This window comes from Sturnus vulgaris, chromosome 7, assembly GCF_052056855.1.
Source record: "Sturnus vulgaris isolate bStuVul1 chromosome 7, bStuVul1.hap1, whole genome shotgun sequence".
Taxonomy (NCBI): Eukaryota; Metazoa; Chordata; class Aves; order Passeriformes; family Sturnidae; genus Sturnus; species Sturnus vulgaris.
In genome coordinates this window covers 577702-605586 of record NC_142249.1, presented here as the reverse complement: position 1 = coordinate 605586, position 27885 = coordinate 577702, and the positions used below count along the sequence as shown (strand labels likewise).

The window sequence follows — 27885 nt, the reverse complement described above, 5'->3', positions numbered from 1 at the left end:
AAAACTGGATGGCACTTCACCCATCTGCTTAAAAACCTGACTTTCACAGGATAAAATTTGCTTCCTTCTTAGTTCCGGAAGATAAGAACCAACAAAAGCAAAAATGTGTCTCGATCCCCTCACAGTCTCTGCAAGGCTGTTTTGAATTGGGGTGAAATAACAGCGTGGAGCTCTGGGGTTTTATAACTCCATGTCATTCCCATCTCCTCAGCCATCACAAGTCCTGTCAAGTAAAATTCTGAGCCATTATATCAGGTTCTCTATGGTTCATTGAGAAAGAACAAAGGGAACATTCTTTCCAAGGTTATAGCACTGACAAGGGGAAAAAAAAAGAGTATCTTAGACCAGTTGAGAAGCATTTGGAAAAGTTTTAACAGCAGGACTCTTATTAAAATAAGTATAGGCTATAAGTCATAGGGATGCAGGCAGAAAAAAAAGCTCTGCTCCCAACTTCAGCTCTTAAAGAAAACAAAAGTTTGATCCCAGAAGGAAATTTAAGTATTTTTGAAAAGCCTGATAGCAATCTTAACAAAGAGTATTTGATATCAAAGTAACTTCACTTTCTTTTCTCTGCAAGGTGCTGATTTGATTTCCCATTAGGCACCTAAGGAAAAAACAACCCATGGCTTCATCCCCACAAAATCCCTCTTTCCAAAAGCAGAACCAGTGTGGACTGCCTCACCCAGTAACCTGCTGGAGCTCACTGAGCATGAGCAAGGCTGTGCATCCCTGAATTTCACCCAGAAATGTCAAAGAGTGAGACCCATTCCTGTCCTTAGTGAAACCTCTTAGGAAAATGTCCATAAGAAACGTGCACAGTGGAGACAATTCAGTTTTCCCTGCTCAGAAATAGATTCAGACTCTTATTTCCACATTTCTGCTTAAATTCAAACATACATTGCTGGTTCAAGGGGCCTTAACACATTTCAAACAGAACAAGCACAGACTTAATCCACTGAAAATCAAAAAATATATGAATTGGTTTCAAAGGAAAAGTTATTTTTGTTACGTTGACTCTTAGGCTGTTAATTGAGGCAAGAAACAGAACTGCAACTGTCCTTTAGGCACAAGAGAGTGGATTTGATTAAAATCAATTAAATTGACACAATGATATCATTGATATCAGTGTATAAAATCACTGAAGCAAATAACTAAAACAATTCACTGGCTTATTTATAACAATAAAATGTTGATGTGTCCTGTGGTATTGAGAGGATAAAAATGAATAACCCATCTTTAAGCTGGTTTGGGGGAATTTGTTTGTTGGGTTTTTTAATGGTTGACACATTTCCTCTCAGAACATCATGGTTTCATTATTTTCTATAAAATACCATGGAAAAAATGATAAAAGAAGGATTCTGCCTACTGCAAGTGATTCAAGGATGAACCTCAAAGTGACACACCCTGTGAAACTGGGAATGCATTGGAGTAACTGGGATTTGAGCTCCAATCCTCCAACTTTTTGTTACACTTTACCAAAACAGTTCTTGATGTTCAGTCAAGAACCTCCTGCGTCTCTTTCAAATGCATCTATAGGGTAGAAGTGATAAAAGTATTTAGATTTTTCCTGTCCTTCTGGGCCCAAACTGTAATTACTATAATAATAATTTAATTAAAAACAAATATTTGATAACTCACGTAATGGGGCTGCAACTGTACCTGCAGGTAGCAGATATGTCCCTAATTACAGGGCTTATTTAGAGGGGTGTTTTATCTTAATCATTCCAGGAGCTGCACTTTCTATCTTGCTGATAACAAGGGGTTTGCAGGTTTTTTAGCAAAATCCTGATCCACCTTGTGCTGTCTGGTATAAATTCCACATTCACCTCCTCCCCAAATAGTGATCTAATCTTCCTCTTACTCACATCTTGAGACTTACAACTGATACAAGATAATTAAAATAATTTTTAGGAGGTTTTTCACTCAGCAATAAAGGTTCAATGAAATTAAACTTTTTCAGGAATATGGCAATAATAGCAAAGTAACTGAAAAAAATGGCATTAAAATTAAATTCCATTTAAATATTGCAAGTCTCCTACCTAAATAACATTTTCAAACAAGCTGGAGTTTAATTCCTGTTTAATTTTGTGACTTCAGCTGATAAAGCGACACCCCTTCTCTCATGGAGCAACGTGGGCTAGTGGAAGGTGTCCCTGCCCATGGCAGGGGGTGGAATAGGATCTTTCAGGCCTTTTCCAACCCATTCCATGATTCTGTGGAACAATGCTGTCAGCAATTCCTCTCTTCACTTTCCCCCCCAATCTAGGTAGTGGATGAAGGCTGGAAAATGGGTCCAAGCAATTTCCTTTCCATACTGGAGGAAGGAAGCTCTCAGTACCAAGGTCAGTAGAAAAAGATAACAATTCCAGCTGGAATGTTCTCCCAGATCAGCTTCATCAGAGTGTCATTCCTGTAAGGTCAAGTGGGCAGCTGCCCAAACTATGGAATGTTATAAAAATGATATTTAGGAAGGGAGTCCCTCAGTACCTCAATTCTTCCAAGGAATCTGTCAAAACCATTGAGCTAATCTTGCAGGAAGGGACATTTCTGTGGGTGAAAGTGAACAAACTCAAAGCAAAGTGCTTCAAATACATATAAAAAAGGCATTTTAGGATTTTCTGAAGGCAACAGGAATGACATCAGAATAGCCAATAATTCAAAAGCACTTGGAGATCAAGTTTCAGCATCAATGTTTTCACACTCCTGCAATTCTACTTGTCCTGTCTCCTCCAAGAGTGAGAATTCATGGAAAGAGTCCATGGATTCCTTCACAGCATCCACAGCTACTCAAATGATTTTTGATTATATGTTTGAATAGGAGGAGCATCTTCTCAAGCAGAGGCACAAAACTATGGATGTATTTCCTTCATGCAAAGTGTGTGAAACTAAAACATAACCCAGACTTCCAGCAAGGGGCCTGGCTCGTTTTTCACCTGGAGAAAGCACCAAAAAGCAGGGATTTCTTAATAAAAACCACAAAAGGGCATTTTGTTCTTTTCCAAGTCTCTTCTGTCCTCTCCTCTGCTTTTGATACTTCTGTTTCTCTCTTCAACACTTGTCCTCAGTGCTCACCCTGGTTCACAATGAGTTAGGAAGTCTTGCACTTGTCTAAAGTAGAAGACAAGTAGAAGTGGAAAATGGGGTTATTTTTGCTGTATCTCTGCAGATTCTGTTCTGATACAATGTGGAAAAATATCTTTTCTGCTCTCCACTCTTCAGAGTTAGTGCCTTGCTAAAATTCCTGGTATGAAAAGTTTCCATTATTCCCTCCTGCTGACAAATTACTGGCGTCAAGTTTTCTGCCTGATTTGAGCTGGCTGCAGAGAAAAAAGTGAACAACTTGCTAAATGTGCAGCAGTAGTTTGGCCTGACCTCTGACTTGTAACAATTAGGATTTTCTTACATGTTATAAATCACAGAGCAGCTTTCTGGCTAAAAAGGAGCTTTGCATCCCATCTCCTCTCAAATACCACATCAGAACCCTGCTGAAGGCAGCAGGAGCTTTAGATAAGGATCAGATCCATCCAAACTCCTTTCCTTAGCTGGCCAAGGACGAAATGGCACCTGGAACTCAAAACCAGCTGTGGCAAGAGTGGGGCTGTCACCCAGCAAATCCCCAGGGCAGGGAAGGAGCAGCGTGGGAGCACCAGAAGGGAGGTGGGAGGAGTTTGCCTTGGAGGGAACATGCTCAACACAGCAGTGGATCCCAGAGTGAGGAACAGAAACACCCCAGGGGTCAATAGGTTACTTTGATAGCAATGGAGAGTCCCAAATTTCACACCTATCTCGTGTAATAAGCCAAGGGGTTCACGAGAGGCTGGGGGATTTGTCACCCAAATTGTATCTGAGCACCAGCACTGCCATTCCCAGCAAGACTCCTGCTCTGAGCCCTGCAAGCACAGAACTTTTTGGGGTTATTCACACAGTGAGAGTGCCTCTGTGATTCCCATTTCCCACTTAAACACCCACACATCTCCAGCCCGTCCTGCTGGAGCTGGCAGCTACTCCCCAGCTCTGAAGGCACATGAGAAGGAGCCTTTTCTGCACAGAGCACAGCCAGCAACCCTGAGAGTGGAAAAGCTTTTTTGCAGGCTTCAAAGAATACCTGCAGTTCTGTCTTAGGCACAGGAAGAGTCTATAGCTGTGCAGTTAAACTTAAGGTGGGTTTTGTTTCCCCTCTTTTTCTCCTGGTGAACCAGGTCCATTTGACGCCACACTTATTTTTAGTAAACAGCTGTTAATTCCTCCTTGCAGCACAATCCCCTGCCTCATTCACTTTGGGCTTTTCATTGCAGGGGACTCACAAAATACTACCTGGGGGTTGTCCAAAATGATTTTATTTTTAATCTAACCATGGATTCTTTAGTCATCAGAATCAAATCTACAACATCCACCCAGTGCAAGCAGTCTTTTGTATTTTCAATTTTAGGCTGCTTTCCTCTCAGTAGCAGAATTATGCGGGAAAAAAATAGGTCTGAGTTTGGACTTTCTACCGAGAACTTTTTTGTTAATCTTATGTAGATATAGGTCACTTGCTATTAGCACTTGCACAGAAGTTCAGACTTATTAGTGCAGAATTCTTGAAAACATGATTGAAACAACAGAGCTTGATTAAGAAATGTTTGTATCAGGAGTAATTCAAAGCCCCTTACAAGTGTGTCTAAAGTTTACTTAAATAACAGCTGACCAAACAACAAACATCTTTGGCACACTTCATTTTAAGAAAGTGTTCCCATCCCATGAAACTGGTGCTTTATACATAGCTTACTTAAATATTTTTTAAATATAGATCAGTTTTGACAAAAAATCTAAACATTTCACTTACAGACTTTTTCACTCTGTGTTTTTAACTCCTCTACCAAGCTAGAGCTACTGCCTAAACTTCACTAGAATTCATGAAGCCTTTTATCCTCCTAGAACTGTATCTGGCAGTTTTTCTAGTTGCTAAACTACACTTGCCAAGCCCTAAAACCTTTATTTTAAATTATGTGGTTGGAAACAGCCTCTTGGTGTGACATCTCCTTTCACACTGGAATAGCCAGAGCTTTTGTGGGGCAAATGTAAGGCTGAGCCATTTCCTCCCTCTTCCTGGGGTGTATTTTTGCAGTGTGAGGCAGCAATGTGCTATTTCCCCCACTCTAGAGATGAACAGTTGATATTTATGACTTGCTCAGTGTCACAGAGGATATTTGAGTTCAAATACTCCATGATGTATCCAAATATTCCTTTAAGATGTGGTGATACTCTGTATTTTTAACTAGCATTCAAAAGATTCAGATCCTTTTGCCAGGAGGTTCAAAGTGGCCATTTCAAGAGAAGCTCCATGCTTCAAATAAATAGATTGCAATTGTTAGTCACAGGCTGTTCTCTAAAATTCTGGGATATTGGAGTTCCCTAGTGGCCTGCAGAGCTGGGATGCTGATTTAGGAGTGGTCTGGGCTGCCTTTGAGCCCTGAGCTAGCTGTGCATATAAAACAATCCCAAAATAAGCATACACTATTTTAGAAAAGGTGACATAAATTTCACTGCATACACACAGGCACAGAAATAGCTCCTGGAGCTGGCTGACCCTGCCTGTAACAAAATACCAGACTCTGCTGACCAGCCAGTGAAAACATAACATCCTTAGCCTCCTGACCCCCCTTTAAAATTAACTTTGAAACATTCTGTTGATCTATAAAAGAATAACAGAGCATCTAACACCTATGAGTTATTGATCTCTCTACTAAAATTAGGCACCTCTAACCCAGTGGTTAATATAACACTCAGATAACTCAGTGCCAGGTAATATCAGAGTCTGGAGGGACCCTCCCTGGTTTGCCTGCAGTGGGTATTAACCACTAATCAATCTACAAAATGACAACAAACAATTATGAAAAAACAGAATAGAAAAACCTACAGATCCCTCTATGAAAAATAAATATCTAAAGCCTTGCACTCCTGTGAAAACATTAGCATTTGCAACCTGTTGACCCAGTCAAGAAAGTGTTTAAAAATTCACATAACTCCTATGTAATGTCCCCTTTTCCCAAGGCTGGAATTCCAGGCTGGAAGAGCTACCTCATAACTTGGGCAAATCAGCTTTTCCTCCTGAAATATTACATGACATCTGTCATGCCCTCTGATGACCTACAAGTAATTTAAAGAAATTAAATGTCTGTACTTTGGAGTTTCTTCCATTACCAAAATATCCCCTGTCCTCCTCCATCCCCACTATTCTTAGTGGTGAAATTAAGATTACTCACCTGCAAGAACTATTCCCTCTATAAACTCTGTAAACTACAAATCCTCTGTGTGGAATTGGGCCCTGAAATTTTGTTGGGGATGGAAAGAGCAGCCAGTCTTGGATTAACTACAATTTGGATTCTAAAACCTTTCTGAATTTGCACAGTGCCTTCAGCAGGCAAAGGGTGCAGGGGAGAATATCTGTACAAAACAGATTCATAGAGGAGCCAAGGTCTTAAAGTGGAAAACTATCATTTCAAATTATCAGGAAATTGAATTAGCACATACAGCTGGAGATTTGCTGTCATTTAGGAAGATACAATCAGGCCTTGAAAGGCAAGATATGAATTGTCTTCCTTCAAATTAGCTCAAGAAGTGTAGGAAAAAAAAGAGGTGTTTCCATTAAAATAAGGCACTTTGCTAATAGCAGAGGACTCAGATATGCACTGAGCTCGTCAGACTTCATTTCGTTTTCTTTCTAAAGAGCAAACTGCTGTTTGCCTCAACAAAAATAACGATCTGCACCTCAGGATCATTAGGTACTTTATCATAAATAGCTTTTTTTCCATCACCAGTTTCACAAATTTGCTGTGACTGGGTGTTAGGTTTCCTTATTACTTCTCCTTTGCACAGCACTTCAGAAGAGAGGGGCTGGATCAGGTGGGTCTTGTCTCTTTTGGGCTGAACTGCCTTTCAATTTCTGCATCAAGCTTAAAATTCCCCAAAGTGCAGCCTGTGTGTGGCCATGCGTCCCCTGTGGGTCAGCTGCAGGTTATTGCTCTGTCACACTCGCTGTCCCCTCTCTCTCTCCCACTTCCACATGCTCCGTGCTGGTTTTATTCCTATTCCAATGGCCCTGCTCCCGTGTTTCAGCCTCCTGGGAATTACTACAAAGGCCAGCTCACCAGGATGCAGCAGCTTGAACCGAGCCATGGGGAGAACAGGGAAATCTGTGGTTTGAATGAACCCCCTTCCTTTGGTCCCCAAGCCTGTGTCATGCCAGCCAAGTGACACTCGTGGACAGCACATCCTGCAGGGCACGAGCCACCCCTGTGCCTTCTTCATGGAAAAGATTTCGGCCCTGTGCTCTTAAATAGAACAAAATAATGCCAACATCAGGCACGGGACAGGGCTCTTGGAAACTGAGCACACTCCAGACTTTCAGCTTTACAACCTCCAAATGACAACCTCGCTATCCCATTATCCTCCTGAATCCTGATACCGTTTTGCAACCTAAGGCAAAAGAAGAAATCCCTTAACCCCAGGATTTGCATATCCTAACACAACAGGCTCTGAACTTGGTAAGGGTCCCTAGAGCCTGTTACTTTCACACAGCTCATCATTTAATAAAAGCTGCCTACACCTACCCTTTCTTTTGCCTCCAGAAGCAGCTGGAGAAACCAACGGCTGCTGTAACTTTTCCCCCTTTTTTCTTTCTTTTGGCTAACAGTCTTTTGGGAGAACAGAGATAACAGATCGGATTTTCTCCAGGATCATGACCCAGAGCTGATCAAAAGAGAGGAACGGGAAGAAGTGGAGGAAGAGATCAGAGTGCAGGTGTGCTTACAATAGCAAGAGGACACTCACCATGTGCATTACCTGTGTATATTTTCCTCCAGCTGTAAGAACTGGCCCTGGCACAGACCTTCCCTCCTTCCAGAGTCCCTACTACCTGTTCTTTGCTTTCACACTTGTTCAGCTGAACAATTGTGTGGGGTGAGGTGGCAGAACAGAAAACTGAGGAAGATTCCACTGTGTTTTGTCTTGAGCAGGTCGATGAAGTGATGCAAGAGAAACTGCTGAAAGTCAAACAGGCTGTGGATGGAGAGACAGGTCCTCACGGTAAAAAAGCTGGGAAAAGTGACAAGGTAAGAGCAGCAGGCTGGGAGAGTTGAGGGGCAGTCTCAGTCCCCTGCCCAGGTACAGTGGTGGTCAGTGCAAACCTCAGGTACAAATATCAAAATGTCCCCCCGAAACATTTACTGAATCTCAAGGCAGGAACATCTGAAAATCTCTTCACCTGTGGCTATTTTCAGGGCCTTCTCCATTAGCTCTTGTTCTTTAACTTGTATAAATACTGCTTAGGACAAGTTCAGCTGTTCCAGAGATAAAGCACTACAAGATATTTCAGATTTTCACCCTCCTGAAATCCTTGGATGCAGTCAAACAGAAAAATGGAAGCAATCTCTCTCTCTTTAGAGTGACCAGTTCAGATTAATAGTTTTCCAACAAAAACAGGGATCTGGAGGCCAGTTTTCCAGCTGCTGGCTGTTTTCCTCCTGAATAAGGACTGGTTATTATGTTTCAAGACTGTACACTAAAAAAATTTCCCTCTGAATGTTTTGATGAAACCTTTCATTTGTCTGTAACACCACATAGATCACACACAGCCAGGTACTCATTATGTTACTACATCCTATTGAAGGGCTTGGGAATTTGCAATTAAGCCAAGTTTATTTAGGCATAAAAAATAGGTTAAATCCCCCAAAACACAATACATGTCATGTTCACATCTAGTTTTACAGCATTATCATACAAAGAATTCCACAGCCTGTGGTTCTCTAAAATTCCTTACCAAAGCATTTAAATTAGAGATCATGTCAGTGCAAAATAACTCAAAGCTTACACCCCACCACTCAATCAGCAGATCCACTTAAAGCCCTCAGGGCAAATAGCCAGCCCTAATCTCATGCTGTATTTCATTTCTGTAATACCTTTTAGCATGCAAATACTTGCTGTTGCTCTACTTCTACTCAAATTATCTTTAAAAATGCTCCTTCACCTGACAAACGTTCAGGGAAATTCTAATAAGAAAAGACTGGAGCAGCTCTGAAAGCTGATCCCAATTGGATTCCTAAATCTGTTTCAAAAATGGGGGGGGCTTAAGATATACAGACAAAATATTGAAAATATTGCAACAATCTCCCCCAAGTTTTCATGGGCAGACACATTTAGATCAGCTGGTCAGTGCCCTGCTGCAAAATGTCACACTGGAATTACAGAACTTTATCTTAGGGGCTGGGTTGGGGTTTGGGGGGTTTTTTGGGTTGGTTTTTTTTTTCCTTCAATGTAGTTTTGGAATAGCTTAGGGTGGAGGGAGATTATTTAACTTTTATTTTCCCAAGTTGTGCCAGTAGCCTGAGAGAATGAGGCGGGAAAAGAAGTTCTAATTAGATAATACAACTTTCTTAAAGATTTTATCTAAAAAAAACCCCACCCAAGCCCAAACAGTTCTATTTGAGGAATGGAGAATGAAAGGAAAGATGCAGGGTTAGTCAAAACACATCTTCCCTGTTCAGAGCCATTTAAAATGTCCATTCAGCATTGGTAAAGGCTTTTTCCAATTAGTATTTGCATAAAAACTCAGTCATAAACCAAACCAGTGCATACCTGTGCACACAGACTGTAGATATGCTTTAGGATAACCTGGTCTAGATAATAAAAATAACATGAGCTGGTAAGTTTTGGAAATAGCTCATTAATTTATTATTCAGCAAAAAAATCTAGTTTTTCAAGCCGCATCCAAGGTCCCCCTCAGCTATGCAGCATGAAATAACAGGTGGTTGTTTCAGGTTCTCATTGTAGCCAGGAGCGTGTCTGGACTACAATGTGAAACATCCCCCTGCCAAAAAAAATGGGGATATTCTGCAGTTTCAAGAGAATTCGACATTCTTTAGAGAAATCAGACCTTTTCCTGCACTCTGGCAGTGGGCAAGGGGCAATGAAAGGGTAATTTCTTTAGGAGAACTTTCACAGGTGGAATTTTGTGTCTAGGGACCATCATTCCAAATTCCTGATGCCACATTTGGCCATTCCCTCTGTTTTAGGGAGGGACTTCTTCTGCTCTCTTTGTCAAGAATAGTCCTTACCAGAGGCAGGTATTCTGTGCCTTTCCAAGCCTCAGAAAATTTCTGTCAAATCCATATTTAATACAAAAAATCTGCATGACCCACAGGAACCAATCTGAGTTTTCAAGTCTTTTGTGGGGAATACAGCGAGGACATTTTGGAACTGGACTCTAAAGGGAAATTTCTCCCCTCCAGTCAGTGTTCCAGACATCTCAGTTCTTAGATTTAAGAAAAACATTATATAACAGCTCCAGGCCTACCCAGAGCCACTCCTTTATTTCCATAAGTACTTAATCACTGATTCTCAAACCTTCAACTACCACTTACTGCTAAAAGCTGACACTTAACCCTACCAAGAGCTGCTCTCACAGCCGCTGAAGATAAGAACCCCATTTGCCAGCTTTGTGGAAGAACAAACTTGGGTGAAAAAATTGTTCTTCTCATGACAAATGGGTCTCCAGAGCAGTAGACTGATCTGGTAACAGCAAAATTAATTAGATTGCACCTAATAGTCACTAAGCCACACTGCTATCACTGGAGTCACAGATCCTGTGCCTCTTCCCAAGCTGGAAGCTTCCCAGACTGTCCCACCTTTATGACCCAGCACTGACAGGGGTAGAGCAGAGTGTCCTGTTTAAGAGACACACTTTGTTGGACTCTGATTCTTCCTAGTCCAATGACTGTCACTAGAAAGGGGATGAGGGTACAACAGAAAGAGAGGAATGTGGGTCAGCTCTGCTGTAAACTGTATTTTCCTTCACTTTGCACAGTGGCAGCTCATCCCCTGCCCAGGCAGGGATCCCCAAGCTGGGACTGGGAGCACTGGGAAAGGACAGGCTGAGGACAGGCTGGGAGGGAGATGTCCTCTGAGTGAGGAACATGGCAGTCGCTGACCTGGAAGTTCCATTTAAGAGCTTATCAGAATGCTTTCTCTCAAGCCTATTGTGCTGCTTTTCCTGCTCTGCTCCCCCAAGGATTTATTTCTGATCCCCACTGCAGGTAAAGCAATGCATTGGAAATGAACACACCCACACACACACAAAGGCATGGCCAGAATTCAGGGGGGGAAAAAAAGAGACAGAAAACCCAGGAAAGGGGGACATGAGAACCCAAGTGTGGAAAACTTGTTTCAACACAGCTTTGGAGATCCCTTCTTGGTGAAACTGGGGAGAAGCAAAGCCAACCACAGATGGCTGTGACAGAAATATTGACAAAAGCAAAGCCAAAGAGAAGGAGGCCAGAAGAGAAGCTGGGTGAGAACTGAGGAAAGGCTGGATTGGAGGGCTGTGATTCCCAAGCCCTGCTGGGTTTCCTGTGACTTCTGCACACAGAGCTCTTAGCCAGCTGTGGGATCTGTAACCTCTTTGGTTGCTGTGCCTAAATCCAGCAGGGACTGCAGATCAGAGTCCCTCATTCAGCAAGTTCATTAATCACTGGGAATGTCTTTGTCTAAGCATTTTTTCAGTGCAAGTGTCAGAAGCTGCTTGTTTTATCTGCACTGCCAGAAAAGACTTCTCAACCCAGGCTCAGTGCAAATCTGCACTTGCTCCCGTCTTAAGCATCTCACAGGATCCAAGGAATCCACTAAAAAACTGCATCAGCTGCTGCTGGTTTCCCTTAAACCACAGGAGCACTTTCCTCTTGTTACTTTTCAACAAAGGAATCTACAAGAAACACAGAGAGGGACTTGTTACAACAGCATGTAGGGGCAAGGAGGAATGGCTGCAAACTGAGAGTAGGTTTAGATGGGATATTAGGAAAAAATTTCCTCCCTGTGAGAGTGGGGAGGGCCTGGCACAGGGTGCCCAGAGAAGCTGTGACTGCTCCTGGATCCCTGGCAGTGTCCCAGGCCAGGTTGGATGGGGTTTGGAGCAGCCTGGGATAGTGGAAAGTGTCCCTGCCCATGGCAAGGGTGCAACTGGATAATCTTCCAAACCAGTCATTCCATGGTTCCATGACCCGTGGTGGCCACAGCTGCAGCCAGGACTTGGGAGATCACAGCCAAAGGGTGATACAGATCCTCCAGTTCCAACCGTTTCCCTCAGGGAGACATTTGGATACCCTCTCCCTCCTGGTGCCATTCCAGCAGCAGACAATGCTCTGGAATTTGGTCTGAAATTGTGTTCCTGTATGCTCCAACCTCTGAGCTACCCAAAGAATTTTGCTGAGCCCCCAGAGCAAGAGAAGCCACCCCAGTGGGCACAGGGGACAGCCCTGTGTCCCTGCCAGCTGCCACCTGAGCAGCTCACTTCACGGGAGTTGCCAAAGCAGAAAATCACCCAGCCAAAGGATGGCTACACAGAAGCTCAAGTGACTTTTCAGACAGACAAGCAAGGAGATTTCCATTCTAAATAACGAGCATGTTCACATTCATTGAACATTATCTTTTCTAAATAAAAGCCATTCCCAGTAAGACATTTTGGAGGCAAGCCATTGTCTACAATTCATATTTGCCCTTATCACATCTCAGCCTGTGCCAAATTCCCCCCAAATGCTGTTGTTAATTAGGAAAACACATTTTTCCTCTGCACAGTTCATTTTTGTTTTGCTCTGGAGTTACTTTATTGGTGAAGCTGCCTTGAGGACAATACCAGTTGGCCAATAAATTCAACATATGCTTAGTGTCTTTACATAGGTTGAAACGAGCTTTTCTTCCCAGCCAGACCCGAATATATGTAATTTCTGGCTTGTTGGAAGAAAGGTTAAAAAGACAAAACAGGAGGAACAGCAAAAATAAACCAATGACAGCTTCAATATTTCCGCAGTTTTTAAAACATCATGGCATGTGCTTTCTTCTTCCCATTGCTTTTCTTCAAAACAAAATCCCCCCTGGCACATTTGGATGAATATTTGCTGCCAAACTTACTTATGTAAAGAAACCCAAGATATAGTTCTCCAAATACAGAGTTGTTTGCTTTATCCTAACCCAAAAATATTATAACATCTCCTTTTCCCAGTTAGCTGATCCATATAGTGCTGGGTTTAGGCTGCATTTTCATCTGGATTATCTTTGTGGCATCGTAAACAGTAACAGGTGATTGAACCGCAGGTTACTTACATTGTGTCTGTCCTTGAAAACCTGAAATTGATGTATTCCTGAAGGCTGCTGATCTATTCTGTGAAAAAGCCCAGCATTTTCCAGATAATTGGATAGGATTTTTTTAACTCAACAACGCAGCCTCCAGAGCTCTGCAGAAGTATTCACTATTATAAAAGAAGCAAAGTAAATGACTGTATTCCCAGGAAAGCGAACATAAACGTTTGGAAAGAATAAGCTGTCTTGTTCAACTAAGCATTTAAGCACGTGCTTAAATTTAAGCTGTTGGAGAAATCCCCTGGTGCACCAAGGTTTCTGTGTAAACAATTTCACTGGAGCAATCCTGAAGTGCTTTGCAGGACTGGAGCTCGGACACCAGTGGTGGGCACTAACCTGGATTAATGATGCCCTCTCCACACTACTAATTATCCCTAACCGTATTTATGGCTCCTGAGCTGTAATTAATGGAGGGGCTTGACAAGCCCGAGTCACATCTTCCTTATTTATGTTTGCCATGATTTTTTTTTTTTTTTTTTGCAATATATAAAGAAATGAGGCACACGAGTCAAAATATTTCTGTGGTGAAATTGTGGTGAAAATATGAAAAAAAACAGGTTGTGTTTTTCTGACCTCTTCCAGCTTCTTCCCTGAGGCATTAGGAAAGAGAAGGATGACCAGTGGTTAGGAGGGTAGCCAGAGTCTCAAGAGCTTTTCCCCTCAGAGAAGCTGCTTATATATTTTACTTCAATATATATATATATATATATATTTTTTTTTTAAAGGCGGTCTCTGGAACAGCTACTTGGACCCCACACCCTTTTCCTTCCTGCTTCCTTCTTGAGCAAGGGCCATATCCCCCCCTCACCCACAGAACTGGGTTCCAGAAAAAATCATGGAATAAGAATCAAACAATTGGAAAAGGTCTCTGAGAGTTCAACCCTTAACCTGCACTGCCAAGGCCACCACTAAAACCATGGCCCCAAGTGCCACATCCACAGAGCTTTTAAATCTCTCCAGGGTGGGGATTCCACCACTGCCCTGGGCAGCTGTGCCAATAAAAGTTGTCTAATATCCAACCAAAAGGAAGGAGAGAAGCTTCTTGGAGCAAAATGACCCTGGGATGCTTTCCTATGTGGCAGTGGGACTGCTGTTTAAGGAGATGATTTTTCCCTTTGGTCTACATTCAAACACTGAAATATTGGCTGCTCTGGCTCTCACTTTGCTTCAGTACATTCAAAAATCTTTATCTGTGCTGAAGTCACTAATTCCTGCTTGCTTGTGTGGTCCTCAGGGAAGCAAGAAGACACCTGGGAAGAAAAAAATACCTGAGCTGGAGAGAGATCTGACTCCTGACAGGTAAGAACAACCTCTCTGCATTAGGTCTCCAATATCAACCTTGGTTTTCCTCATCTTCAGCAGCAAGCACAAATTCCAATGCCCATTCTGCTAGCACACACCACCAGGCCCCCTGCCACCACCTCCAGGCAGGTTAATTCCAGTTTGCAGAGCTAAGCACATGCGGCATTTCAGCAGGACACTGGCCCTGTGTGCCTCTCTCCCCTCTCTGCAGGTGCAGAAGCACCTGGCTGCTTTGGTGACTGTCAGATCTTCCATCCCAGCTGGAGCCTGGTAAGGGAGGCTGCAGACAGGCCTCTGCACTCCATACATCCCCCTTCATGGCTGGGCTGCAGTGTACATGTCATAAACCAGTCTCGTGGATCACTAAGAGTCCTGGCACACCTGGACATTTCTTATGGACCCTTGCTCTTTGAAATGCCCTTCTTTTATTTGGAGGGTCTGAGAGGATTTCTCCTTCTGCCCTGCCATTTTCAATGAGAGTGATGTGTTCCCTGATAATCCAGCCATTTTTCACCTGTGCACACAAGAGAGCCATCAGCACAGGGAGCAGCTGATCCAGGAGCAGGGCTGCAGAGCAGCACAATGACAAGGATAATCAGTGAAATTCACCCCACAAACCCATTGGTGCCAGAACAGCAAGACCTGCACTCAGTCATTCAGGTGCTGGCACCACACGATCAGCCAATGATCTCTTCACCTGCTTTAAAATGTATTTTAAAAAAACAAACCTCCAAGCAAATATTTAAAATCCATGTCTCATGGATTATAACAGAGCAGGACCTCTCCTACAGAACAGTGCCAAAGTCTACTAAGGAGGCATATATTCCCTGCTTTTAAAACTGCTCTTGCACATGCCTGCTTCTTTATATATAAACTTACCATGCAGCCAGCCGAAAACATGAGCTTTTTAGTAGCTGGCTTTTTATCAGGCATTTTGGCTCCATGCTTTGTTCTTCCCTGCTGAGCATTTCAGAAATAACCCAGAGAGGGGATGAATAAGATTCCAAATCTCCATTTTGGCCCCAGTGAAGGGAGCACAGGGGGCTTCAGTCAACAAAGACTGGTCACATCACACTCCCTTGGAGGAGCTCAGGACATGCATCATTTAACTGGCACAGTAAAAATAATAAACCGGGAAAAGTAAAAGTCCTGCTCCCACCAGAGCTGCCAGGTTAGTCCCATTCCACCTTCTGCCTGTTTTATGATGCATTCCCAGCATAAAACCACTGAGGATGAAAGCAAGAGTCAGAGCAGCAAAATCAACCTTGTTGAAGGTGCATTCAATTTTGGATTTGCTTATTGCTACTCGTACATGAATTGTGCCACTAAGACTGCATAAACATAAAACTCCTCAGCTGAAATGGAAAAAAGGCTGCAGACCTCAAATTATGCCTGTAGGTTTATTAGCCACCTGAGAGGCACTATTAAATATATTTATTGCAGCCAGACCAGGACATCCCAATTAAGATAGGTGAGAAAGACAGAATAATTGAGGGGAAAGAATGTGAAAAGTGTGCAAAAACACTGGGAGATCTTAAAAGATTAAAATCAATATTGTTTATGCTGTCAATACACTAAGAATTTCTGACAGGTGTATTCAGTTTACATCATCCCGGAAGCAGTACTGCTCTATAAAACCAAGTGCCAAAAGTGCCATTGAAATTAATACTTATAATTCCAAAAGAGAGTGTAGGGAAGATCCACATCAATAGAAAACCACACACAAATTTAAGTGTTTTAAGTCCTTCATTATTGGAATCTGCTTCCAGCCACTAATGGGGGTAGGGATAAACTTCCACTGGGGAAATTTTGCCCATTTCATGGAATCCCAGACTGGTTTGGATTGGAAGGGACCATAAAGCTCATCCAGTTCCACTCCCTGCCATGGGCAGGGACACCTTTCTCCATCCCAGGTTGCTCCAAGCCCTGTCCAGCCTGGCCTTGGACACTTTGAGGGATCCAGGTGAAACACTTCCACTGAATGTTTTTGCCCAGTCCCCCTCTGGCCAGCCTGAGGTGCAACACTGCAGGTGGTGGATCTGAGGGAGGTATTCCCAGCATGTTCCTGAAGAGATGAGGCTGTCTGTTGCAAGCACAATAAATTCCAAGAAGAATTAATGAATTAGTACTAATTGGAGAGCTGAGTGAATAGGTACAGTAGTGTTAGGATTACATTATTGTGTAATTTAAAAATAATTTCCCAGTAATTGATATTAATGAATGAGTCCATTACACAAGTCATAACTGATCTGGCATCACCTGGAAATGGGTAAATGGAGTCAGCAGGAGAGGGGCACCCAGCGTGTGAGAGAGGGAAAGAGATTCCTCAGCACAACACACAGAACTGTGTTCATTGATTTCACATTGATGGCACTAATCACCACTGCCTCTGAGCCTCAGAGTGCATTTATAAAGCTGGGCAAACACAAATAACTCTCAGGCTGGCTCAGTTCTGAAAGGACTGAGCTTTTCCTGACTGTTTCTGACTGATGTCTCTTGCCTGTAGGACCATTGATTCCCTGTACCAGGAACTTGCAGAAGAAGGATTGCTCATCCAAGTCAAGAATGTGAATCTCTCTGACTACATTGGTAAAGTACCCCTTTTACAGCAAACGTGGTGTCTGATCAAACCTGCAGCCATTCCACCTTCACTGACCCCTGTTTCTAGTCAAGGCTGAGGTCAAGAGTCACTGCACTTTGAATATCTAAAGCCAGGTATGCAAATCAAGTCTGTTTCTGCAGGCTGCTCAGTACCTTTCACTTCTGCTACTGAGCCCAGGAGCTGTTTGCAGAGCTGGTGTTTAACTCCAGGCAGCAACACCTGAAAGCCTTGAATGGTTGTAGATGTCCCAGCCACTCTAAGGTGGAACCAGAACATCCTTTAGGAGCCCTTGCCAGGCAGTGGCAAGACAGTGCAAGTCTAACAGAGCAGGGCTCATAATCCATGCAGAATATTTCCCAGAGAACAGCAAAAATTGTACCTCCAGCTTTTGTTCACTGAGCAGAGAAGACTCGGCCCCTTCCTTGCACCTCCCTGACTGCCCACAAACTTTGAGCAGTGCTTTGAGGCATATCTGGCCCTTCATTTGAGTAAGATGTGTCTCTGCCCAGTTCTGCATTTCACACTCCTCTTGTCTGGTTTCTGTTACCTGCAACTGCAGCCAGACCTGCTTATCTATGTTCTACAGGGAAAAAAGGAGTAAAAAAACCCCAAACCCCACGTTTTCAGACTTTAGAGGGGTCTAATACCATGTCCACAAACGTTTGGTGACACACAGTGAAATCACAGCATCTTAAGAAGGAAAAAAAAAAAAACAAGATTCAGGTAACTTCAAAGGCCATGGTTTGAATCAGTAGTGCTACAGGTTGATAGTACAAGGCTAAGACAGAGAAGACAAATTCTCTTCTATCACCCCCAAATGCCATGTTTAGATCAACTCTTGGAAGCACCAGTTCAGCCTCCAGAGCCTCTTCCCATTCCTCTGATGAGTTGTTAATTCTCTGAATTAACGAGTATCCCATCCATTTCATGCTCATTAAACACCATGAAGTAAAGGAAGATTTTCATTCTTCCTTTGTTCTCCCAACCTATCAAGGTCACTTTTGTCCAACAAGCATTCCCCCACCACAAATGCTTTTAAAACAGCACACCTCCAACAATTTTCTGAAATCCAGAAAAACTCTCTTGAAGGGTCCAAGGACACAGTCAAAGCCTGCAGAGAAAGACATCTTCATCTGCTCAGCCTTCCAGGGCTGAAGCCTGAGGAAGGTCACTTCCAGTTCCTGGGGAAAGGACAAAGAGTGGAACTGTGCTACACAGCCAGTAAAGGCACTAAAATGTCCCCCTTCTATGACAAACTGACATCACTGAACTAATTTTCTTGGTGACCTTATCTAAATTAGTCAGAGAATATCCACTGTGATTTATGTGCAGTTGCAATTAAACCCTTTGATGCCTTCTAATTAAATCTGTGAAGATTAATTCCTATCCTGTTCTTTTGATTTCTCCTTAAATAAAAGATAAAATCTGAAATTAATTTTATTCTTCAGAGGGGAGGGGGCAGTTGCACCAGGGCTTGTCTGCCTTTTTGCCCCCAAATTATACCTCCACTTTTGCTCCTAACCACTGCTAATTTACCTCTGCTCCAGAGGCCTCTTGCCCTCTGCCTTTTTATCTCCAGTAAAACATAATATATTGTTATTTTTCAATAATAATCAACATAATGACATATAATTTATGCTAAAAATAATCACTGACTGCATCACAACTGGTTTTCCTGCTTGTGGCCCATCCTCCTGGATCTTTGTTCTCCAGTATTTCTTGGATATGGACTTCGACAGGGCAAGCAATGTGATTATAGCTCTGTAACCAGAGCCAAGGCAAGATTAAATTGTTTCAGTTCACATCAGGGATTTTTAGTTTTCTTAGGTTGTTTCTTTGAAGAAAAGGTGGGGGGGGGGAAGAGGTGAACTGCAAAGCAGAGAGCCCCACAAAATGAAGTGACACACAACACGTCTAACACAGCAAGGAGCTGAGATGGGACCCAGCCAGGAAAAAGCTTGTTAAAATAGCTTTTCTCCCTTTTTGAAATCCTTCTGAGAGCACATGGTTCACTGGGATCCTAGCCCTGCAAAATCCCAAATCCAGGAATCCTTTCCCAGCAGCGTGATTTATGGCACTGCTAATGATTCTTCTCCCCAAAGTTTCTTTAAAAGGTTACTCAAAACCGTCTGCTTTCTGCTGAACAACTTCCACAGCCTGCTCAGCTTCCATTTTCCTTTGCAGTTCACCTTTCTCAGGGCCACATTCCACCAGAATATTGCCCAGCTTGAGTCCCTGAGCCTGGCTTTGCTGAGTGTGTGTTACACCCCTGTTCTGTGGCAGCTCCTTAATCCCCTAGTTGTGCTTTTTACAACAGTGTCACATTTATTGAGCTCCTGCCTCCCCCTGACAGGCTACTACGACTGTCTGAGGAGCATCCTTCGTGAGACAGGTGCCCAGCCCGTGCCCTCCATCCCAGAAGTCAGACAGCTCGTGGCACTCTATGGAATATTGCCCCTGGGTAAGAGCACACCAGAGGACAGAACGCGCTGGGGCTTTGCTGCCTGCCAGAAAGGTGCATTTTACTGGCTTTGACAGGCCTTGATTAGTCGTAATCTGAAGCATTTTGCAGTCTAATTGTTTTTCAATGAAGCCTTCAGAGTGAAGGCTGGATCATTTTAGCAGTGCAGAAAGGCAGGGATCGCCTCCCCAGCCCATCTCTGTTTGCATGGCAACAGTTTGTGAATGGCAGCACATAAAGGGAAACCACTTGGGAAAGATAATAGCTAAAACAAGCTCCAGTGATCAAAGTTAATCAAGTTAAGGGAAAGGCTAAGGTTGCAATTTACCTTTTACAAGCTGGCTAATGTTACCCGGTGAAGCACGAGGCAATCGTTGAAGGAATTAGTCTGGATACATTTTGTTCGTGGTAGAGAACACTTGTAAATGCCCTTGCAGTTTTAATGCCAGGCTTAGCCAATATCTAGCAAGGCTTTGCTGGGTCAGTTTGTTTGCTTTTAATGTAAAATCTATCCCACATTTCACTTGGGAATGGCATTATGCCAAACTCCAGTGATTGCAAGAAGTGGCTGTCTTGGGGGCCTTTACTCAAAACCTCGTTTGTGTCCCTTTCCACTCCTGATTGGATTTTCCAGCCTCGATGTTTCATTTACATCCTTTTCCTTTCCTGAGTGGATCCCAGGGAGATTTTAAATAGGCATGTCCTCTCCCAGGCTGTGTCAGTGTCTGCTCATCCCCTTTGGAGAGCAAAATCACCAACATCTGCCTGCCTCCCACCTTGGAGAACAGAGCAAAGCTGACACAGAACTTCTGCTCTTTCCTCCTTCCAAAGACAGTGCTCAGGTTATTCTCTCTTCAGCCTGGATGGGGCTCTTCTCACCTGGAACACCCTCAGCTGGTTTGGAGTAAGCCCTCAGGGGCTGGCTGAAGGTCTGACTGCAATCAGCTGAGAGAGCTCAGCAGTTATCCCTGTCTGCACAACGTATTTCACATATCCCCAAACTCCTCCAAAGCTGTGTTTTGACACCATCTAATCTAGGGAAATCAAGCCCAGAGACACCCCTTAATCAAGAGAACCCATAAATTTTCTGCCATTTATACAATTGGCAAAAATTCTAGGGAGAGGAGACCCTGGACTAGTTAAACAAACAAAAGGTATTTCCAAGAGCAGTTTGAAAAATGCCTTAGAGTAACAAAAGATATTACATGAGCCAGAAAAAAAAGGGTACAGGAGTGGTTTCACCTATGAGGTGATATGTTACGGATGACATTTCACTTAATTGGTCTCCAAACTAGTTCATCATGAGATAATTGTGTATCACAGAAGTGAAAGTTTTTCTCAAAATAGCCACCTGATGGCAAGGAAAGCCCCAGCTTTAATGGCATTAAGAAAATTATAAGCAGCTGAAAGGAGAAAGAATAGTAGAAGCTATACTTCATCTTCAACACAGAGGAGTCTGCTGCTCCCCTCCTAATAAATCTTTGTGCAATAGTAATGGATTGCTATGGAATGACCAAATATTAATAAAGCCTGTGTGGCTGACAACTTCCTACACCCTGCACCATGCTGGAATAATGGCATTTGTCTCTCTGCTCATTTATTTGGGATGTTAAACCATTAGGACACAGATAACCACCCTGATTGGATTTGTTTTAAATAGCAGCCATCCCCATTAACCCAGAGGGCTTCTCCAGGCTAAGGCAAAGGCTCCTTCTGCAGCCCATCAGTTTTGGGGCCAGCTTCACTCCCCCAGTCTGATGGACCTCCAGATGTAGTGGATGCTCACACAGGTTTTCAAACATGTAAGCACCACCCAGCACATCTTTAGGCATCGAGGCAAAGTGAGCATGGACTCGCACTGGGCATGGATAAAACATCTGACATTTCCTGCTACTTCCACCTCTGGAGGTTCACCTGTCCCCAGTTCATGTGGTGACAGCTGCAGGGAAGACAAGTTCCATCCCCATCAACCACCTAAATCTGTCTGTGCTTGTGTTTTCCCAATGTGAGGCTTTCCCAGGTGATGGATCATTTTTGTCACAGCCCAGGATGAATTCACCTGGAGCAGCCACGGAGACAGTGTGGAAATGCTGAGCAGTCACTGCTGCAGGCACAGCAAGGGAAGCACAGCAAGCCTGGCACTCACATTTGCTCTAGTCTCAAAATCATTCTTTTAGCTCACATCAGTTTACAACTGAAGTTTTCCCATCAGAAGGTACAAATAAGGGTGGATGAGTCTGAGATGTTAAATCTGCTGGGCTCTCAGCTCTGGCTATACAGAACTGACTCAAGAGCACTCATGCCATAGTAAGGAAACAATTAATTCACGTTATCAATTATTTATGGTGAATAAAAAAGGAGGAATCATTCCATTACCTTTATGGCAGATTTAAATGAAAGCAATAATAGTGCCTTATGACTTTTTACAGGTTCCCAAACCGTCCATGAGAATGCTCCTTTGGTGAAATCCCTGTTGCTGGCAGGACCTGCTGGTGTTGGAAAGAAAATGTTGGTCCATGCCATCTGCACAGAAACAGGAGCGAACCTCTTCAACCTCACTCCTTCCAACATTGCTGGGAAGTATCCAGGCAGGGATGCCCTGATAATGATGCTTCACATGATTCTCAAGGTGTGTGTCTTGGGGAATTCTGCACAAAGGTGGAAAAAGTTCTTTTGTGGTACAAACAAATTGTAGTTTCTCCATAACGAGGAACATCCACACCTTGGGCAAAGCTGCTCAACCCAATTTGGAATTCCTTCCCTGCCTTGAAGTGTTCAGAACATCAGGAGGAATTTCTCCATGGAAGGGGCTGCCCAGGGAGCAGTGGGTCCCTATCCCTGGGGGTGTCCATGGAACAACTGGACATGGCACTTGGTGCTCTGGGCTGGTTGAAAGGTGGTGATAAGTCAAAGGTTGGACTTGATGTTAGAGGTCTTTTCCAACCAAAATGATTCTGTCATTCTGTGAAACCACTTGTTGACAGCCAGTGTGTGCAGCTCTGCAGAGGATTTAATGCCCCTGGAGAAATCACTGGGAACAACCATATTTTTCACATTAAGATTTATGGGAGCTTTGTGTTACCTTGAATATGAAAAGCAGCACAGATAAAGAAAATTCTGTTCTCTGTTTATGTGCACATCAGCCAGGAATGCTTGCCATGCAGCATTTAATCAAATGCTAGGCTGGGGGTGGTCAGAAATTTCCTCTCTGGGACTGTTGCTGGACAAGAGCTCTCTCCTCTATATTGCTCTCTGTTTACCTATCAGCAAACTCTTCAAAAGAAGGAATCCTGGTTCAGGATTACAGGAACAGAAATGTATGAGAAGTCTGGAAATGAAAGCACGCATATGAACTGTGAAGAACATAGCCCAAACCCTCCTCAAAAAAAAAAAAAAATTAAAATACATTATCCTGGCAAGATTCTAAGTCCTCAGCATTTCTGCTCTGGATGGAAGCTGGTAAACATTTCCAGACAAAAGAAAAGTAGGAAAAAGCCAAACGTGATATTTTTTCAGTGCCAGTGGTCTACTAAAATTGGCTTTGCTGAGGATTTATCAGCTGTATTTTATGGAATCCAGTCTCAGAGCAGGTTTTGTGACAGGTACCTCCATTCCCAGAAAAGCCTCATTTCACAGTCAGGAGCAAAGCAATCCCTGAGGAGCCTGGTGCTGAGGGAAGGGTGGCAGTGCTGTGATCACACACACACACACACACACCTTTGATGCTGTGGCACTCCCTGACACCATTTAGAGCCATTGTGCTGAGCTAACACTCTCTCTTCTCTGCACATTTCACCTTTCTCCACTTCATTTCTCTGCCCTCATCAGTGGCAGAGCTCAGGTCTGGCTGCAGCACAGCACACGCCAGCCTTGCCCTCACTGAGTCCCTGCTAGAGCACAAGGGAAATGACGGAAGGCTCTTTACTCCTGGGCAAGGCTCCAGCTGAAGATAGCAAGGGGTTTTTTTGTATACTTGCATATAAATAATATAAGCAATAAGAGGAGCATGCACAAAATGTGAATTTATACACATTAATAAGTATACACACACACATCATGTATATGTGTGCCTACAGGTACATACAAACACTTCCATTTATCCATATTATTTAAAAACAACTGGAAACACCCTCCAACCCCTTTCTCAAAATCATGGGGAACAGTCCAAGCTTATTTCTCTCTACTTAAGCTCTTGCAAAAGACAGTGACATTTCAGTGCACTATCCCATGAGTTACTGGGATGGAGCTGCTCACAATCACATGGAACCAGGGCTGTCCAAGCCTTGCTTACCAAAAGGTGACTTGTTCCAACTGCAACAGCAGCACTGCTTCAAACTGCTGCTTTAACAGCAGAGCCAATGGCACAGCACTGGGTTTCTCTTTCCTGGATGTTACAACAGCCTATAGGGACAAGGAGAAATGGCTTTGAACTGACAGAGAGTAGGCTTAGATGGGATATTAGGAAAAAATTCCTCCCTGTGAGGATGCTGAGGCCCAGAGAAGCTGTGGCTGTCCTTAGATCCCTGGGAGTGTCCAAGGCCAGGCTGGATGTGGCTTGGAGCATCCTGGGACAGTGGAAGGTGTCCCTGCCCATGGCAGAGGGTGGAATGGGATGGGTTTTAAGGTCCATTCCAACCCAAGCCAGGCTATGACCCTATGACACAAACTTGGCCTGTCCTAGAATCATTCAAATTCACTGTGTACAATTTTGCATTCCCAGTTCCTTTGGTTGTTTCACATCTCCCATCACCTTCTGTCCCCATGGCTGAGTCACCAGTACCTCCCCATCTGTTGAGGATTTCAGCTCAGATCCTGCAGGTTCTCAGAGCCAGGCTGGATACAATCCTGTACCCACACAGGCTTTCACCTCTGCAGTGAAAATCCACCTCTTTATTCCTGACTATGCCTAATGTGCCTCATTTCCCCTCTCTCTGGTCAAGTCCATGCAGCACTAACTCAGCCAAATACCTGCCTCTACCAGCAAGAATAGCAAACACCTTAAAAAAATTCATTATTCCCTGTTATTGGGCATTTATGAGACCACATCTGGACATCATGTCCAATATTGGGCTGTCCTGTTAAACACAGGCCTTGACAAGCAGGTCCAGAGGAGAGCAGTGGAGATAAGAGGGCTGGAATGTGCGACACATCTGGACAAATCCAGCTGTTTCAAGCTAAAATAAAGCTGGAATGAGAGGGAATTTAGCTGCTGTTTTCAGGAACTTCATGGGATAATGCATAGAACAGATCAGACTTTGCCCAGAGGTGCACAGCAATGGGACAAAAAGAAATGGGCATGAGTAGCAACAAGGAAAATTGTTCATGTACTAAGGAGAAAGTTTTACAAGCAATCAAAGGACAAGGAATCTCCTATATTCTGATTTGCAGGAATTTACTGCTACCCAAGCTGAAGAAAACACAGGGGTAACACACATTCAAAACACGTTCCTGGACAATAGAAAGCTGAACAGTGGTAACTCCCCAAAAAGTTCATTTTTCACCGTGGTACAAAGATCTGGTTATTTGGATTACTGTAAGACTACACTAGACAGACAAACCATGGAAGTAGTTGGTATCTTGCACCTGACATTCCCTATTTAATATTCCCAGCTCTCAGTCTTATCTGCCCCAGCACAGTACCCCTCATCAGAGATCACTGTGTGCAGAGATCACTGAAAATTCCCCAAATCTCCATAATCTGGGCAGATTTTTTGGAAACAGCAACTGTTGTTAAGCCAGCTTTGTACTCCAGCTTCCCAGACGTGCCTTTATGGAAAGTTAGTCAAGCAAGATACAGGCCTTCCACTGCAAGTTGTGAGTGAATGACAGGAAACATGACAGTTCTTTCCCTCTTATCTTCTGATCCACACAACCACTGTTAAACACCAGGATTTGGTAAATAAGGATTAATGGTGTTCCGTGATAAAGGTGAAGTCACCTCGCACTTTTGATTACCTATGCTATGTGCAAACAAAAGAGTTTCTGTAATGAAAGGAAATTCTGGAGAGCATAAAATGTCCATTAGGAAACTTTCCTTCCATAACTGAAGTGTTGGATGCTGGCAGTTGTTTCGTGGGAGACGCCCTAAACAAGTGAATAGGATTGGGGAAAAAATGAAACTTTAATTTGTTTCAGATGCAAAAGCCAGATTCTTTTTTTCTCTCCCTCCCCTTTTCAGGGAGGAGACTTGCAGGAGACACAGCAGCCCTGATCCAAGAGAGGCTTGAGTGTTAGTCCAGGCAAGCATTTTAATGTCATTCAGAGGAAATGACTTCTCATACCAGAGCAGGAAAACACCAACATTTCAATCTGCCTATTCAGAGGAGATGTATCAGAGATTGATACTGAATAGGAAAACTATTGAAAGAGGCTGCAAACACCAAGCTTGAGCACTTGTGTTCTTCATAAAGCCACAGCAAATCCTGCCAGGTCAGCTCTGCTTCAGAGAGAAAAGGGGAGGATCTGTCTCCAGTAGAGAAGCACTTCCCAGAAATTCCCCCCCCCAACAAAACTCACCCTTCAAGCATGAACCAGAACATTCTGGAATATTTCAATTATGGCCCATTTCCCAGCCTGAACTGCCAGCTTGTGCCAAGCAGTTGTTTGGCTCACTTATGTCCCCATAAAATATGGGAACTGTGCAAGGAAGGGCAGTGAAGGATACATGGAAGCAAAATCAGACCCAGAAAGGAGCGAGGAGAGAGGGGAGAATGCCCAACTCAGTGACACAAAAGTGCAAGTAGTTCATGAGGTTTAGCTGCAGGGCAATACAGATGACAAGCACAAGGCAGCCAGGGAATTAATCACTAGTAGAGGGGACTCATCCCCTCTCCAGGGCCACAGCAGCACAGAGAGCACATTGTGCCCAAAGCCACACATGGGGAAACATCATCAGTGCAGCACTGACCAGGCTGGAAGGTGGGGAGAGAGGTGGCCAGGCAGGGAAGCTGTGTGTGAATGTGTCAGCATCTCAGTCTGGGCTGTGCAGAGGCACAGAAATATTGTCCAGAAATATTTCAACACCATCAGTGCTGGGGGACTCTTATCAGGCTCTTTGGGTCTGCTCTTTAGCAAGTCAGAGGTGACTATACAAGTGTTACACCCCAAAAAAGGGATATGATGGAGTTTATTTAGATTAAATGATGCAACCCCAGCATTTAGAGGCAACAGAATGTTGAAGTCTGCCATTAATTTAATTTTTTCCCACTGATTCACGTCCATTTGTTCATAACCACTGCTGTATTGTCCCTTCAGCCAGACCATTTTTCTGGCAGATAGGAGAGCTTACCCTGTTACACTGACAGAATTCTCTGTATGTTTAACATTTCCATGCCACACAAGACTCTCCCACTCCAGCTAAAATTTGGGAACAGTACAGTGAGTCTTTCTTCCAGCATCCAAAATAATTCCACTCTTGGTGCAGCTCAGCCTGCTGGAATTCTTAGAACCTTGAAGTGTTAAATATCATCAGGGCTCAAACACATAGTTATTTCTGAGAGAAAGCAGCTTGAACTTGTGTTACCCTAAGGTTAAAAATTAAATTTATCCTGTTGCAAGTCATTTTCTGCCTCACAAACCAGAATACAGTGGTGTCATCACTGCAGCAGGGGAATATTTAGCTGGTGATGGTCCCATTGATAAGGTCTAATTGCAGGTTTTAGGGCAGCATTTCTGGGTATATAAACTACGGAGCACTAAGCAGTTTTCAGCAATAACTTGAGCTTTCAAAAAATTTTGGGCCTTTAAAAAAAAATCCCATCAAATCTTTCAAGTTTGGAGGAGCCTTGTGCAACACGTGCTGGGCAAGAATCAAATTTCTGCATTTTCAAGTGTAGCAGTTTAACTGTTAAACACTGGCTGTCAGGTTTGAAAAGTTGAACCCAAGGTTCTCAAAAGTGCTGTTTGATCTTTGATGACTGTTGACAGCAGAATGAGAGGGATTTTTTTTTCCATAATGATTTTCCCGAAGAGCAAATCTCAGTGTGGTATTAGAAGGGTTAAGGGGCCATCTGCTGGCAGCTCCAACAAATTGTGGAATTGCAGCAAAGCTAATAAAATTTCAATTACAAATTAATTATGTACAGTGCATTTAATTATCCATGGATTCAAACTGTCCATGGATAATTCAAATGGAGCATTTTCACACAGGGGGATATACAGTCAGCTGAGGATCTGCCAACCATTTAAATGAGATGCCAATGGATTCTGGGTGCTCATCTGGATTCACAAGAAGAAACAGCCAGGCCCAAACACAGGGTGTTGAATTGGGTTATATTAATGTCTGTTAACACCTGGAAAATCATAGAATGGTTTGGGTTGGAAGGGACCTTAAAGCTCATCCTGTCCCAGCCCC

The 27885-nt window shown here is 43.3% G+C and overlaps 1 protein-coding gene across 4 annotated transcripts in view; it reads left to right on the top strand.

Moving 5' to 3' along the window:
• The window catches only part of DRC11 (dynein regulatory complex subunit 11), a 98103-nt gene that overhangs the window by 57801 nt on the left and 12417 nt on the right, over window positions 1-27885 (top strand). For 2 of the 4 annotated variants that reach the window (XM_088167534.1, XM_088167531.1), the window contains exons 9-15: window positions 2267-2342; window positions 7676-7782; window positions 7998-8093; window positions 14402-14466; window positions 16976-17058; window positions 19425-19532; window positions 21962-22161. In XM_088167534.1, coding sequence (XP_088023660.1) covers window positions 2267-2342; window positions 7676-7782; window positions 7998-8093; window positions 14402-14466; window positions 16976-17058; window positions 19425-19532; window positions 21962-22161 — 735 coding nt within the window. The remainder of the gene's footprint in view (window positions 1-2266; window positions 2343-7675; window positions 7783-7997; window positions 8094-14401; window positions 14467-16975; window positions 17059-19424; window positions 19533-21961; window positions 22162-27885) is intronic. The other 2 variants (XM_088167532.1, XM_088167533.1) reach the window with 2 other exon arrangements.